The sequence below is a fragment of the Miniopterus schreibersii genome (assembly GCF_964146895.1).
Source record: "Miniopterus schreibersii genome assembly, chromosome: 1".
NCBI classification, from domain to species: domain Eukaryota; kingdom Metazoa; phylum Chordata; class Mammalia; order Chiroptera; family Miniopteridae; genus Miniopterus; species Miniopterus schreibersii.
This window is the reverse complement of record NC_138101.1, coordinates 123,837,897-123,853,685: the sequence shown is the minus strand read 5'-3', so window position 1 is coordinate 123,853,685 and position 15,789 is coordinate 123,837,897. Positions and strand designations below refer to the sequence as shown.

Genomic DNA, 15,789 nt, shown 5'->3' with positions numbered 1-15,789 from the left:
TATACTTATTAAAATAACTATAAACTGATTTACATGTTTAATACTTAAGAAAAATGCTAAAAATCTATTAGAAATACAATACTTCTATTCACAAAAATCAAGAACCTATCTTCAAGAGAACTTCCTTATGTTAATAAATGCTATAATAGGGGCAATGAAGTACTCTACTATGATTTCCAACAAAACTCATTTCTGTATTTAAAAAATAATCTAGACAGCAGCATAAACGGGCAGAGTAAGATGGTAGCCACTGTCCCGATTTAAAGTAAGTTATCCTGAGGAGATTTCAAGATGGCAGCAGATTAAGTGGAAGCTACACTGACATTCTCCAGGGGCCAAACTGGAATTACAACTAAAATACAGAAAAACCATCCTGAATAATCAACTGCAACTGAAGACTAGCTGGAGAGCATTCTCAGAACCAAGGAGGAAAAGTGGAGACCACATAGAGACTGGTAGGAAGTGCAGAAGTGTGAGAGGGCTGGCTGGGCTCCCACAGGCAGCAGCGGAAGGTCAGGAGGGATATCTCAGGTGTGGGGGTTCCCACTGAGGACTCTGGGGCCTAAACCCCAGGCTGGGCTTCCTAGCCAAGAGCACCAGAACTGAGAAAGGTGCCACATAACATGGCTATAAAAAGCAGCCAGGTTTCTGTCTGCCAGGGAGAGATGGCTGGAAATGCAGGCACCTTCTTAAAGGGCTAATGCACAAAATTTTATGTGCAGCCAGTCACCTTGGGCTCCGACAGAGGGAGGGCAGACTGGAGTAGAGCTGTGTGAGGAGAATCCAGGGATGGGGGCTTCTGAGACAGAGCGCAGATTCCTATGCTGAGTCAATCCTCCATATTGCAGAGGACATATTTCTCAGGCAGACCTTTGCCAGCCAAGCAGCTTTTGCCTGTGGGGGAAGCAACTGTCCCACCCTGTTGTAAAACCTCTTGCCCCACCCTGTGGAGTTTCTACAGGCTGAGGCTCATTAAGAGACTGAATAAAATTCAGTCTCAGAGTCTCAGGTGCTCAGTCTTTATCTGATTTGCTTCAGAACCTAGAGCTTGGAAAAGCAGACCTTGCTGCACATCTTGGAACATTTCAAATGCACCCAGCCCCAGCAGGGAGAACCACAAGCTGTGGAGTGCAGAAAGCTTCAAACAGGTTACTCAAGGCCAGTCACAAACAGTGTCTGACATTGGCCTGCACCAGAGACCCTCCAAAAAGACTGGGAGTCCTCGCAGATCTACCTAATACATAGAAACAAATCCAAACAGGCAGCCAAAATGGGGAGACAAAGAAAAGTCCCAAAAGAAAGAACAAGAGAATTCTCTAGAAGAGCTAAGTAAAATGGAGATAAGCAATCTATCAGATACAGAGTTCAGAATAATGATTATAAGGATGCTCAACAGCATAAGAAAAGATATGGCAACTAAGAAGAATGTGTGGAATCTAAAGAACATAATAAACTGATGAACAAAACAGATTCAGTGACACAGAAGCATAGAACAGACTGACAAATCCTAGAGGGAAGTTAGGGGTGGGTGGGTGGGGAGAGATTAACCCTTTGCGGTCGTATTAAATTTGGACGTGGGAGTCGTACTGGTCGGAATTAAGAGCTTTCAGAGAAATTATGAACTGATACATGAATGAACAGAGTTAAGATTCGTATGGTTCCTTGCTGTGGTGGCTGAGAGCAGACATACGACCAGAACGGTAAAAAAGCTTTGGTAGCTGAAAGTAGACATACGACAGGAACGGTAAAAAAGCTTTGGTGGCTGAGAGTAGACAAACGACTGCAAAGGGTTAACCAAAGAATTTATATGCATATATGCATAATCCATGGACAAAGACAATAGTGTGGTGAAGCCTGGGTCGGGGAGTGGGTGCTGGGTGGAAGGCGTCAATGAAGAAAAAAGGGGACATCTGTAATATTTTCAACAATAAAGATAAATTTTTAAAAAAATGCCATTGGTTTATGTATCAGTCAACTCTAAGTTCTATAAACTTTTTGACAGTATCCAAAAGATTGATCATCTGTGTACACTGATAATATAATAGCCTTATAACTTGTTTACTATCTTTAGTTTGTCTTCCATTTAATCTACTCCTAGATTAATATACTTATTTAATATTCCCAAAGCACAGATTCAATCATCTCTCTTCCTGTTTTAATAAACCTGTTTATCTAATGTAGAGTTATAATCTGAATCCTGGCATTCAAAACCTTCCAAGATGTAGTAGTCTAAAGCAGTGCTTCTTAATCGTAAATGTCCATGCCAATCATTTGGGATACAGTTAAAATGCATATTCTATTTCAGTACGTCTGAGAATCTGTATTTCTAACAACTAACAAGATTATGACAAATGTTTATTGTGTGCAGACCACATTTTGGGTAACTGGGATCTAAAATATCTTTCTGTTTTTTTCTATCTACTGCTCTCTAGTTAGATTAACTAGCTTCTAAACAAAATGGATTGTCATTCCTTGAACACAGCTTACTCATGCCTGTTTCCCTCTGCCTGGAATACCATTCCTCCGCTCCCTTCTGACTTACAAAACTAGTAATCTTTCAAGGATATATTCAAGTGTCTTTTACATGAAACCTCTCCGATATCTCTAAACAAATAAGATCTCTTCTTTGTCTGAATTACCATATAATTTTATTTAACAAACTCTCATGTTGCACAATGTGTTATATAATGTCCTAATCATGTTACAAATATTATTTTAGTCCTTATACAATAACCCTATGAGGAAGGTTATCTGCAATATATGGATGATGAGAAATTACTTGCACAAGGTCTCTAGCTAGTAAGTGGCAGAGCTGGGATTTGAACCCAGGCAGACTAACTCTAGACTCCATGCTTTTAACCACTATACTAAGCTCCTCCTATTTGTTGTCTTATATTCTATAGCTGTTAATGTACTTTAGTATCTTCCCAGCAACCGACTATATGTTGCTTGAGCACAATTTTATCTCATTTATTCTATATCCTTCTGTATTCCACCCAAAGGAACATTTTATACACAAGAGGAAACAAAAGGTTAATAGGAGTAAAAGAGCTTAGCACCATGTTTAACACATACTAGGTGCTGAATAAATACTTACACATTTGATTAATAAACATCTATGAGTGTGATGCTGGGCTAGGCCCTGGAGATGTAATACGAGTAAGACATGATCACTGTTCTCAGGGAACTGGAGAAATGAGATTACTAACTAGCTATAAACACAGGTTCTTCTTTTATTTGCACACTTCCTCTAGGTGACTGCATCTGTTTCATGGGTTTCAAAACCATCTATAAAGTAATGTTTCCCAGCTATACATTTTCAGTCTCCTTCGAGCTCCTGAGTAATACATACAATGGCCTTCCTGACATCTCACTGCATGTCTAACAGGCAGCTTTCTATGCCACAAATAGAACTCCTCCTCATTCACTATTGGTCTTTTGCACCTTATAAATGAAAAAATGTATGTAAAATTGCTTTGCAAGTTAAAAGGTTCTAGTCAAGTATTCCTGATTTTTCTCTCCCAAATACTCTCTGAATTTTCTAGTAGGCTTTCAGTTAACTATTATTTCTTATTTATACTTTGCTCCAGAGTGATCTTTCTAAAATACAAATTTGATCATGTTACCCCTTTCTTAAAATCCTTCAATAGTTATTCATTCTTTCCTTAGGATGAAATCTATTCTCTTTAGCACTATAAAGAGTCACTGTCTTTCTCTTTAGTTTACCTCTGCCATTTAAAATGAACATGTTCCAACTATACTGAATTACTTGGCACTGCCTCATAGCTCCATAGCTGTATAAAAAAATCCTCAAATGCTATTTTAGAGGTTAGAGTGTATTCCTAGAGCATATTTCTGGGTAACCTCATCTGTTTCTTTCTTTTCTTTTGCTATAGCCCATTGCCCTTTCTTTACTTTCTTCCCTCTTTCTCTGTTTCCTTACATTTATTGAATTTAAAATTCTGTTTTGCTTATCAGATTTAGTCCATTTTTATAGCTCCTGGTCAATTCATCAACTAATTTTAATACTTTCTCATACTTCAGAATTTCTCATTTACTTTTTTTAATGTGGGAGATGCAACAATTCCAATTAAAATGTGAACTTTCCTGAACATTAGATTGCTATATTTTTATCAATAATAGATCTTCCTTTGTTGCTTTGTTAGTTGAGTCCTGGTTAACTAAAGTTTGTTATATTATGAAGAACAGGAAATAAAAACTTACATTGAGAAAAGCTGATGAAGCCACTCTGCCAGCTGCTACAATAAAATCCATAATAAGCATTGTGGCACCAGGCAAACCAAGTGAAAAAAATTGAGGTGAGCAGTGCTTGATGATTGTATTGACAATATCCTTAGCAATAAGGAAAGAAGAGGGAAAGAATATCACAATGTAATCTTGAGTATCAGCTAATCAATATCCTTAAAAATAGTTTTCACATGAAATAATAAAACAGGTCATTACTATATATTGGCTGAGTAATTACAAAGACTAATTTTAATTCTTCCAAATAAGCCATGCTTATTATTATATTCTGTCAAAGGGAAGTAAACTTAAAACACGTTTGTTTAACTGACACCAATAGAGCATTTTTTTTCACACTACAGAGTAAGGTGGAAGGCTCTTTGTTTCAGAGGGTTAAAAGTGAATTGCAGAGTAGTTCCTCCTGCTACCTATTTGTTTCCATACGATGACTCTCAAGGGTGAAGTTATATGGCAACTGAAGAGATTCTCTTTTTTAGATAAGTTGAAGTCCTCTGATAGGTATCTAGCATGGGAAATCTAGAGGCAGGTATTCTTGAGGGAATATTCTTAACTTGGTTATTCATCCACTTTGCCTTTGGAATTTACAATGAGAATGCTGTGTATTACGTTGCATTACTCAATATGATTTATCTTAAACAAAAGCTCTTTTTCTAGTAAGACTGTCAATTTTTCTGAGATATAGGTAGAACATTGAAATTAGTTCTAATTAATGCAAGAAGTCTTCTCATTTTTCAGAAAGTGATACAATTATCATCTTTTAATATAAATTTAATGCTCTTTAAATGAACTGAAAGTGAAATTTAACCACATTTGATAAAAATGCTTGCATTACTTTTACTTTTAACTTCCCACACTTTTTAGTTTTATGGCCAGGATCTACACCCCTGAAGTAATGTTCTAGAGTCATAACTATGACTATATAACGTAATGATTGTGATTGATAAAAACGTTAAGTCAACACAATTGTCATTATGCTCATACAATTTATGGTAATGAGAAAATGTGATGTGCTGACTCTTAGAGTGGAAAAAACCTCTAACTACTGCATGAGTAGATGCACAAATCCATATGTCTCAAGTAATATTTACAAAATGTTTAAAATGTTGTCAACATAAGCAAACGATGGTTTAACCTCTTCAAAAAGTAAACTATTTGGTATAACGCTAGAGGAATGATGCATTTAATAATCAACTCAATCCCTTAACTACAATAGCTTGTTTTTTCACATTTCAAAAACAAGGTCATAAAATGAAAAAAACTTGTAAGTAAACCACTACATAGGAAAAAACTTTAATTCTAGACCTTAAATGTTAAGAGTTAAACAGAATTGAGAATCCAAAGGTAAACATATTAAAGCAACTTAATAAAAACTGTATATATATTTACCTGATCAATATGAAGTAATCCACAATGCATTATATTATAGAAATGTGTCAGAAAATCTCTATTCGGAGAAACATCTTGTCTTCTTTTCATTGTATTGCAAATAAGTTTATAAGCGTGCAATTTACCTTGCTTATATTTATCAGTCAACATGGTTGCCTACAATTAAAAAAATACTGGTTTTAATACTCAAAAATAAATGCTATTTGTTAAATACTTAAACATTTGAAAAATATTTATCTTCATTTATTTCTATGTTGGCTTAATTTCTTTACTGAACTAAATGTCAGACTTACCTAAACAATTATCATTAAAATGAAACAAAGCAGGTATGAACAACCACAGTTTCACTTAGTAAAATGTACCAAACATATTAAATGATACTTAAAAGAATAACATCTTTAAAAATACATGCAGCCCAGCTGGGCATGGCTCAGTGATTAAGCATTGACCTATGATCCAGGAGATCGAGGTTCGATCCCGTCAGGGCACATGGCCAGGTTTCAGGCTTGATTCCCAGTGGGGGGGCATGCATGAGGTAGCTGATCAATGACTCATCATTGATGTTTCTATTTCTCTCTCTCCCTCCCTCTCTCTGAAATCAATAAAGATATATTTAAAAATAAATAAATAAAAGTGCATACATTTTATGACACAAATTCAAGGTTAACATTTCATTAAACACAGTGAAAACAAATTTCTATAAAAATGATGCATCTGTACAATAATTTTGCTATGCCCACTCTCCTCACTATATAACCCCTAATGACTGAAAACTAAGTGCTCTAGAAGACTATACAACAGCTCAAACATCTGTCAAATGTTTAAGACTGACCACATACTTGTATGCTAAATGAAATGTTTAAATTAATATTTTATATGTTGCTTACCTTGAAAAGCCAAGGTGTAAGAATTCTCAGTGGAGGAATCAAAACTGGTGGAGAAGGGGAGGTCAGGTTATCAGTTGAAATGCCGAGGTTATCTCTAATCTGTAATTTTCAAATAAAATGCAACAAACCTATGAAAAGTGTTCTTTCTTCCAATTTGTTTTACCTTAAATTTGAGATCATGCCCAGTATCTACCACTAACTACATATTTAATCATGGTTAAGTGACTTCATCATGGTAAGCACCAGTTATATAATAAGGAGGTAGAGGGGTGGTGTGACCATGTTATTTAAGGCTTCTGCTTCTTAATACTTTATTTTACTTTGCTTCTCCCCTTATATCTTTTCTTTTTTACCTTAGCTAAATTCTGCCAAAGTTCACAGAGGTAATCAAAAACTTGAGCATGTATTTCAGGATCCATAATAGCGTTGACATCTCCCAAAATGCCTAGCATTCTTCGCCACATTATAGTAGCGACATCAGCATGCCATCCTGTGAGAGTACCCCCTGCCATCACACTACAACATTCAGATGGAAACTCACTGATTTCTATAGAAAAAAATAATACAGAAGGGTCAGTAATTTTTCTGGAGAATTGATCACAAAAACACAAAAGAGATGAATTAACAGTCTTAAGTATCTATAAAAGTAAATAAAAGAAATGTCAATATGCATTAGTGTTATCTTTTTTTTGATAAGGTGAAAACATTACCAGTTCATAATTCCTTATTATGGCAATAATTTACTTATTCAATAGTGCTTCTATCTATATTTACCTAAGGAGGAAATGATGAAGATACCAGATAAAGAAATTTATGTTTGACATAAAAATCATATTTACAACTACATACTCTATCTAATAACTACTTCAGGTTATGTCATCAAATATAAAATCTCTGCCCTAGCTGGTTTGGCTCAATGTTTAGAGTGTCCGCCCATGGACTGACGGGTCCCAGGTTCGATTCTGGCCAAGGGCATGTACCTCCATTGCAGGCTGATCCCCAGCCCCTGTTGGGGTGCAGGTGGGAGGCAACCAATCGATGTGTCTCTCTCACATCAATCTCTCTCTCCCTGCCTTCCACTCTCTTTGAAAAGCAATGGAAAAAATATCCTCGGGTGCGGATTTTTTTTTTAAAAAGTGAGCTATTATTATAGCCCAGCCGTCATGGCTCAGTGGTTGAGAATCAACCTATGATCCAGAGGATGGCAGTTCAATTCCCGGTCAGGGCACATGCCCAGGTTGCGGGCTCACTCCCCAACTAGGGGGCATGCAGGAGGCAGCCGATCAATGACTCTCTCTCTCATCATTAATGTTTCTATCACTCTCTCTCCCTCTCACTTCCTCTTTCTGAAATCAATAAAGACATATTAAAAAAATATATATTTATATATATATAAAATCTCATGCTAAAGGCAGCTCCTGTAGGAAGTCTTTATAAGCCAGTTTTTTTGTAGTTAAAATTTCCAAAGAAATATATTTCACAATTATGTCAGACCTAATATTAAAAGGAATATCACAATGACATGGAAAAACATATTTTTACTAAAATGTAAACATAATCTAAAATTTCCATATATTTTTGGTTATTAATATTTGAAATATTATATGTAAGAAATATAGGTAACCTTGGATCTTAGTGTCATTTCTATCACTAATTATGTGATGTACAAGTTATTTAATAACCTCCCTAAGGCTACACTTTATCTGTAAAATAGATGGTTTAGCTGGAATATCATTACAGGTCTACTCCAGCTTTAAAAAAAATCTATTAATCTTTCTTTAAAAATTTTTATTAAATTTATTGGGGTGACATTGGTTAATAAATTATATAGGTTTCAGGTGTACAATACATTAAAAACCCATTATTCTATTCAATGTATATAGTAAAAATGGCAAAATCATTAGAAAGTCAGTAAAAAGTTTTCCTGCTTGATAAAAATCTCAATGTACTGATAACTTATGTTTGTTAGTATATGTACATCTTTACTCTTAATGTTTACCTTTTTTCTCTTTGCTTGTAAAGCGTACAACTGATTATATTAATAAAAAGCTACTGAGTAGTCTTTCGCAATAATAAAAAATAGGCTTCTGGTCTAAATTCACTAAAATAAAAGAAAGCCTGCAGTTTTAACTATCACTGTTAACATCTCCCCTCCCTACAGACCCTTCATAATATAGTTATAAATCAACTACTTTGACCCTAACTTATCCTTCTCAAAGTAAACAAAATATTAAACGATTACAAAACAAGCAACAATGTGTGTTCCTTTTCTTTAAAATCCTCACTGAGGATTTTTAAAAAACTGATTTGAGAGAGGAAGAGATAGAGAGAAAAACATCGATGTGATAGAGAAACATTGATCAGATGCCTCCCATATGTGCCCTGACCGAGGATCGAACCCACAATCTTTTGGTGTACAGGACGATGCTCCAATCAACTGAGCCATCTGGCCAGGGCACAATGTGTGATTCTTTAAATCCTAGGTTGGGCTGGTGGTGGTATGAGGTAGCTACAAAGGATATTATTGGGATAACCGAGGAATTTAATTATGAACTAAAACAACAGTGATACATCAACATTAAGTATCTTGAATGTGGCCATTATATTGTGGTTATGCAGGAAATAAATGTACACTTATTCTTAGGACATGCTCACTGAAGTATTTAGGTGTGTAGTCATTCACTCTTAAATGACTCAGAAGGAAAACATTTAAAAAAAGGGATGGTGGGACGTTTTTTGTATGCCTGTGTACATATTTAGAAAGGGATAAAGTGGCAAACATTAGCAACTTGTGAATTTATCTAAAGGATTTATGAGTATTCATTTTACTAGCCTTGCAACTTTCCTAAAAGTTTAAAATTTTTTCCAAATGTCAGGAAGAAAACTAAAAAGAAAATATTGCAGGCCAAAGGATGAAAAAAAAGGTCAGAAACAACTCACAACAGAAAATTAGGGCTATGTAATTCTAAGGTAATTGCATATTAAGAGTATCTTAAAAAAAAAAAAAAAAAAGCCAGAAGTTATATGGATTAAAATTTCTTCCTTTGGTCAGAGAACAAATCTGCTGCATTACCAATGAAACTGGCATTTTGTATTTATTGTAAATATCTCAACAACTATGTCCTTGACCAAATTTGCAAAATGACTTATCTTGATGCTTATTACATCATGTAGGACTTAGCAAAAATTTTTGTTTTTAAATTTATAGTTTCTAAGGTTTGCTAGTTACTTTTTAACATTTAGTTAAAAATAAAAATACTTTGTTTGGATGGCCACTTTTTAATTAAATTTAGTTGAAAAGTTAGTGATTTGATCAACTGATTCACTGAAAGCCTGATTAGCAAATGATAATTCTACTACTTTCTCCTGTGAACCACCAGGTTCTTCAGATACAACATTAAGAATAATGATGCCAAATTATGTATTTCCTGCTTTAGGAAATGAATGGCACTATATCAATGATAATATAACACACAAAATTAATGCAGTAACTAATACTAGAATTGTAATAAACTGTAATAAAATAACAAATAACAAAAATCTGAGTATAAATATTTTCTTTAAGAATAAGAAAAAAATGTTATAGTAACAAATTTCCAAAAGACCTAGAAAGGTCCAATTACAAAATAATAAATAATATGTATATAATACATAATCAAGTTTAAGATGCCTTATTTTAAGATCTTTTAACACTAATGCCCTAAAAGGAGAAATGGCAAATATCTAATTTCCAAATATTGCCTAGGTCATCTGGCGTCTGAAGAACAGAGTGGTGGAGCTTCTCATCAAGTTGCAGATCTTTCTGTTCCATATGTTCTATATTCACTGTGGAAGGAGAAGGTGTTTGTGACCTGGATCCCAGAGCTGAATGAACTGGAGAAGCACTTTCTGAACCTGTAGATATAATTTCATAAAATTAGCATAAAGAGGATATTCAATGCCCTCTACCTAAGATGTTATGCTTAAAGCGCCAATGAAACAGAAATTAAAAACATCAAAAAATTAAAAAAGGTTACAAATTAACCAAAAAGGTAAAACATTATACAAGACTTTGTATCCAGGGACCTCACCTCATGTCTACCATGGAACTAGTATGGAATCGGAATCAGACATACCAGTTAATAGAAGCCATCAGTGAAAGCAAAAATCCTTACTCACATTCCTGGTTCAGCTATAGACTCTGGTACCCACCGCCATTCTATTTCATTTACTTCAATCTTGGGGCAATTACAGAACTTGCTCATTGGGCTCTATGTGACACTATGGTTGCTCACCGGAATTACAGTGGTCCCAGTCTTTAGTCTCCCTCTAACCCCTATCCCTTCTTCCCAATCCATTCTCCATAAGGTAGCAAAAAAAAAAAAAAAAAAATCTAAAAAGTAATCTACTCATGTTACTCCCTCATTTAAAATCCTTCTATGGCGTCTTAGTGGACTCAGCATAAGCCCAAACTTCTTAGTGTGATTTTCCAGTCTTTCTGCAACTTTCTTACTGCTCTACTATCCCTCTAGTACAGCAATTTTCAACCTTTTTCAATCTCATGGCACACATAAACTAATTACTAAAATTCTGCTGTATACCAAAAAAAATTTTTCTGATCTGACAAAAAAAAGGTATAATTTTGATTCATTCACAACGGATAGCTATTGTTCTGTTGGCTGTTGTCATTTTTTCTTCTTTAAATATGTCTTTATTGATTTCAGAGAGAGGAATTGAGAAGGAGAGTTAGAAACATCAATGATGAGTGACTGATCGGCTGCCTCCTGCACGCCCCCCACTGGGGATCAAGCCTGCAACCCAGGCATGTGGCCTGACTGGGAATCAAACCTCAATCCCCTGGATCACAGGTTAATGCTCAATCACTGAGCCACGCTGGGTGGGTTGCTGCCATTTTTTTTGTTTGACAATCTAAGTGAAAAGGGGTAGATCAGTGCCCCTGACTAAATACCTAGCTACTGCATGTTTTAAAAATTCTTGCAGTACACCAGTTGAAACTATTTGCTCTAGTACTTTTAAGTTCTAACCATAGAAAGTAAACTGTTATTTATCAGAATGTATCATACCCCTGGCCTTTTTCACATTTTCCTGTACATGGGACCCTAAGCCTTTTCTTTTAGGTCTGGTTAACTTCTATTTATTTTTCAGGTCTCAGCTTTGACACTACTCTGTTATAAGTCCTTGTTTCTCCCTGTTATATCACTTATCACAATGACTTGAAACTGCCTTAGTTTTAAATATCCTTCAATAGCAAATATACTCTGTAAGAATATGGATTGTATCTATGTTATATACTATAGTATTGCCAGTGCCTAGCACAGTGTCTGGCACATAGTAGGCATTCTTGTTATTTTAAATTACATATAGCATAAATTAATATTGTATTGAATATTACAATATTATGGTGGTGGTTGTAGTGGAGTGCTGCTAGTATCAAGCAAGTAGTTAAAATACTAGGTCTTTTCATTATATTTTTAAGCTTCTTTCTAGCAGAGGCCCTAGCTGGGTAGCTTAGTTTGTTAGACAGTTGTCCTAATACAACAAGGTTGCAGGTTCAATCCCCGGTCAGGACACATACAAGAATCAACCACCGAATGCATAAATAAGTGGAACAGCAAATCAGTGTTTCTATCTCTCTCTTAAAAAAGCAATTAAGAAAAGCTTCTTTCTAGCAAAGAAATACCAATATTCTGTACTCAGTGATCATAAAACTCTCCCCTTATTACCTCTTTTCATACAATAAAGCAAAAAGCACATAAATTAAATACATGTGTATTATTTTAGTCTCATAAACATGTCATTCCATATTATTTATATAATTTTTAAATGTAACACAATAAATGCCTTAAAAAGTACATATGGAGATATGAGTGCCTTACTGAATGATAATTATATGACTCCATCTAGGTTCAATTATGATACACAGTAAGTAGGTGCTAAGTTTCCTTCATTTGGGATTTGGTGTAAATTCATATGATAGAAAATCATGTTAAAGGACAGCCACAGAAACTTAAGCACACTATACCTTAATACAAACACAAACTGCAGAGGGCATAATGAAAACAATCTCCTTAATATTTATCAAAAACTTTTAAGTATGTGACCAAAAAAAATTAGTCTTGTAGTCAAACGCTTTCCAATACAAATGAGTATCTCTTATCTCCACGTATTATCTTCATGTATAAAAATCTGATTCATTTTTAAGAAGTGAGACTTTAAGTAATATTTTATTAAGATTAGCTATTACAAAATCATTACTTCCTTTAATTTTATTAGTAACAATCTATATAATGGCCGACTTATAGGCATTCTCTTCTTAAATAATTATTTTGGTTTTGTTATAAGTATGTACATCCAAGATGTAACATTAAAATATTATTTAAGAGGGATTCCAAGGTGGCAGCAGATGAGTGGAAGCTACACTGACACTCTCTCAGGACCGAACTGGAATTACAACTAAAATCCAGAAAAATCATCCTGAATAATCAACTGAAGACTAGGTGGAGAGCACCCTCATGACCAAGGAAGTAAAGTGGGGCCACACAGAAACTGGTGGGAAGTGTGGAGGCGCAAGAGGGCTGGCTGGGCTCCCACAGGCAGCAGCTGAAGGTCAGGAGGGATATCTCAGGTGTGGGGGGTTCCCACTGAGGACTCTGGGGTTTAAACTCCAAGCTTGGCTTCCCAGCCAAGAGCACCAGAACTGAGAAAGGTGCCCACATAACATATGGCTGTGAAAAGCAGCCGGGTTTCTGTCTGCCAGGGAGAGATGGCTGGAAATGCAGGCACCCTCTTAAAGGGCCAATGCACAAAGTCTGTATGCAGCTACTCAACTTAGGCTCTGGCAGAAGGTAGGCAGAGTGGATTAGAGCTGTGTGAGGAGAGTCTGGGATTGCTAGCTCCGGGGAGTAGAGCTCAGAGGGCAACCAACTGGATTCCTGTACTGAGTCATTTCCCCACGTAGCAGAGGACATCTTTCTCAGGCAGACATTTACCACCCAAGCAGCTCTGGCCTGGGGGGAGGGGAAGCAACTGCCCCACCCTGTTGTAAAACCTCTTGCCCCACCCTGTGTAGTTTCTACAGGCTGAGGCTCATTATGAGACTGAATAAAATTCAGCCTCTGGGTGCTCAGAGTCTTTATCTGATTTGCTTCAGAACCTAGAGCTTGGAGAAGCAGACCTTGCTGCACATCTTGGAACATTTCACCCAGCCCCAGCAGGGAGAACCACAAGTTGTGGAGTGCAGAAAGCTTCAAACAGGTTACTGAAGGCCAGTCACAAACAGTGTCTGACACTGGCCTGCACCAGAGACCATCGAAAACACTGAGAGTCCTAGTAGATCTACCTAATACATAGAAACAAATACAAACTGACAGCCAAAAACGGGAGACAAAAAAACAAGCCCCCAATGAAAGAACAAAAGAATTCTCCAGAGGAAGAGATAAATGAAATGGAGATAAACAATCTATAAGATGTAGAGTTCAGAATACTGATCATAAGGATGCTCAACTGCATGAGAAAAGAAATGGAAACTATGAAGGAAATTAAGAATAATATAAGAATAATATAATAGAGTCTAGCCAATGTGGCTCAGCAGTTGAGCATCAACGTATGATCCAGGAGATTGCAGTTCGATTTCCAGGCAGGGCACATGCCCAGGTTGTGGGCTTGATACCCAGCAGGGGGCATGCAGGAGGCAGCCAATCAATGACTCTCTCATCATTGATATTTTTATCTCTCCCTCTCCCTTCCTTTCTCTGAAATCAATAAAAATATATTAAAAAAAAAAAAAGAATGACATAGTAGAAATAAAAAATACATTGGAAGGAATAAACAGCAGATTAAAGGAAGCTGAGGATCGGATCAGGGAATTAGAAGACAAGATAGAAAAAAATCACTTAATCAGAGACACAAAAAGTAAAAACAATAAAAAATCTGGAGGACAGTTTAAGGGAGCTGTGGGACAACATAAAACCTAAAAATGTTCACATCATAGGACTGCCAGAAGAGGTAGAAAGTAAGCAAGGGTTAGAGAACCTGTTTGAAGAAATAATGGCAGAAAACTTCCCTAACCTGGTGAAGGAAAAAGTCACACAAGTTCAGGAGGCACAGAGAGTGCCAAGCAAGAAGAACCCAAAGAGGCCCATGCCCAAACGCATCATAATTAAAATGCCAAAACTTCAAGACAAAGAGAGAATCTTAAAGGCAGCAAGAGAAAAGCAAGCTGTTAAGTACAAAGGAGCTCCCATAAGGCTGTGAGCTGATTTCTGATCAGAAACTCTACAGGGCAGAAGGGAATGACATGAAGTATTAAAGGCAATGAAAAGCAAGGACCTGAAATCAAGACTACTCTATCCAGCAAGGCTATCATTCAAAATAGATGATGAAATAAAGAGCTTCCTAGACAAAAAAGGGCTAAAGGAGTTTATCACCACCAAACCAGCAATGCAAGAAATGTTAAAGGGACTGGTGTAATAAGAAGTAGAAATAGAGAGAGAAATACAGGCATAAAGAATTAAAATGGCAATAAATAAGTACCTATCAATAATAACCTTAAATGTAAATGGAATAAGTGTTCAATCAGTAGACACAGGGTAGCTGAACTGATAAGAAAACAGGACCCAAATATATCCTGTCTACAAGAGACCCACTTCAGAACAAAGGACTGACACAAGCTGAAAAAAACAAAAACTTCTGGCGGACTTTAAGGGAGAGATCAACAGCAATACAGTCATAGTAGGGGATTTTAATACCCCACTGACTTTACTGGATAGATCCTTCAGACAAAATATCAAGAAGGAAACAGTGACTCTAAATGACACACTAGATCAGATGGATTTAACTGACATTTACAGAGCATTTCACCCAAAAGCTGCAGAATATATAATCTCCTCAGTGCATATGGGACATTCTCAAAGATAGACCACATGTTAGGACACAAAACAAGTCTCTACAAGTTCAAGAAGACTGAAATCATATCAAGCATCTTCTTGGACATGTAGGCCATGGAATGCTATGCAGCTATAAAAAAGAAGAATCCCTTACTATTTGAGACAGTATGGTGGGACCTGATGCGTATTATACTAAGTAAAATAAGTCAGTCAGAGAAAGACAAGTATCACATGATCGTACTCATATGTGGAATCTAATGAACAAAATAAACCAATGACCAAAATAGATCCAGACACACAGAAGCATGGAACAAAGTGAAGAATCTCAGAGGGAAGGCAGGGGTGGGTGCAGAGTGATTAACCTA

At 36.1% G+C, this 15,789-nt stretch overlaps 1 protein-coding gene across 5 annotated transcripts in view; it reads right to left on the bottom strand.

Annotated features, from left to right (window-relative positions):
- The window catches only part of RALGAPA1 (Ral GTPase activating protein catalytic subunit alpha 1), a 246,382-nt gene that overhangs the window by 121,786 nt on the left and 108,807 nt on the right, over positions 1–15,789 (bottom strand). For all 5 annotated transcript variants that reach the window (XM_081146267.1, XM_081146266.1, XM_081146269.1 and 2 more), the window contains 5 exons: positions 10,281–10,433; positions 6,893–7,086; positions 6,540–6,638; positions 5,653–5,808; positions 4,225–4,353 (listed from right to left, as the gene is read on the bottom strand). In XM_081146267.1, coding sequence (XP_081002393.1) covers positions 4,225–4,353; positions 5,653–5,808; positions 6,540–6,638; positions 6,893–7,086; positions 10,281–10,433 — 731 coding nt within the window. The remainder of the gene's footprint in view (positions 1–4,224; positions 4,354–5,652; positions 5,809–6,539; positions 6,639–6,892; positions 7,087–10,280; positions 10,434–15,789) is intronic.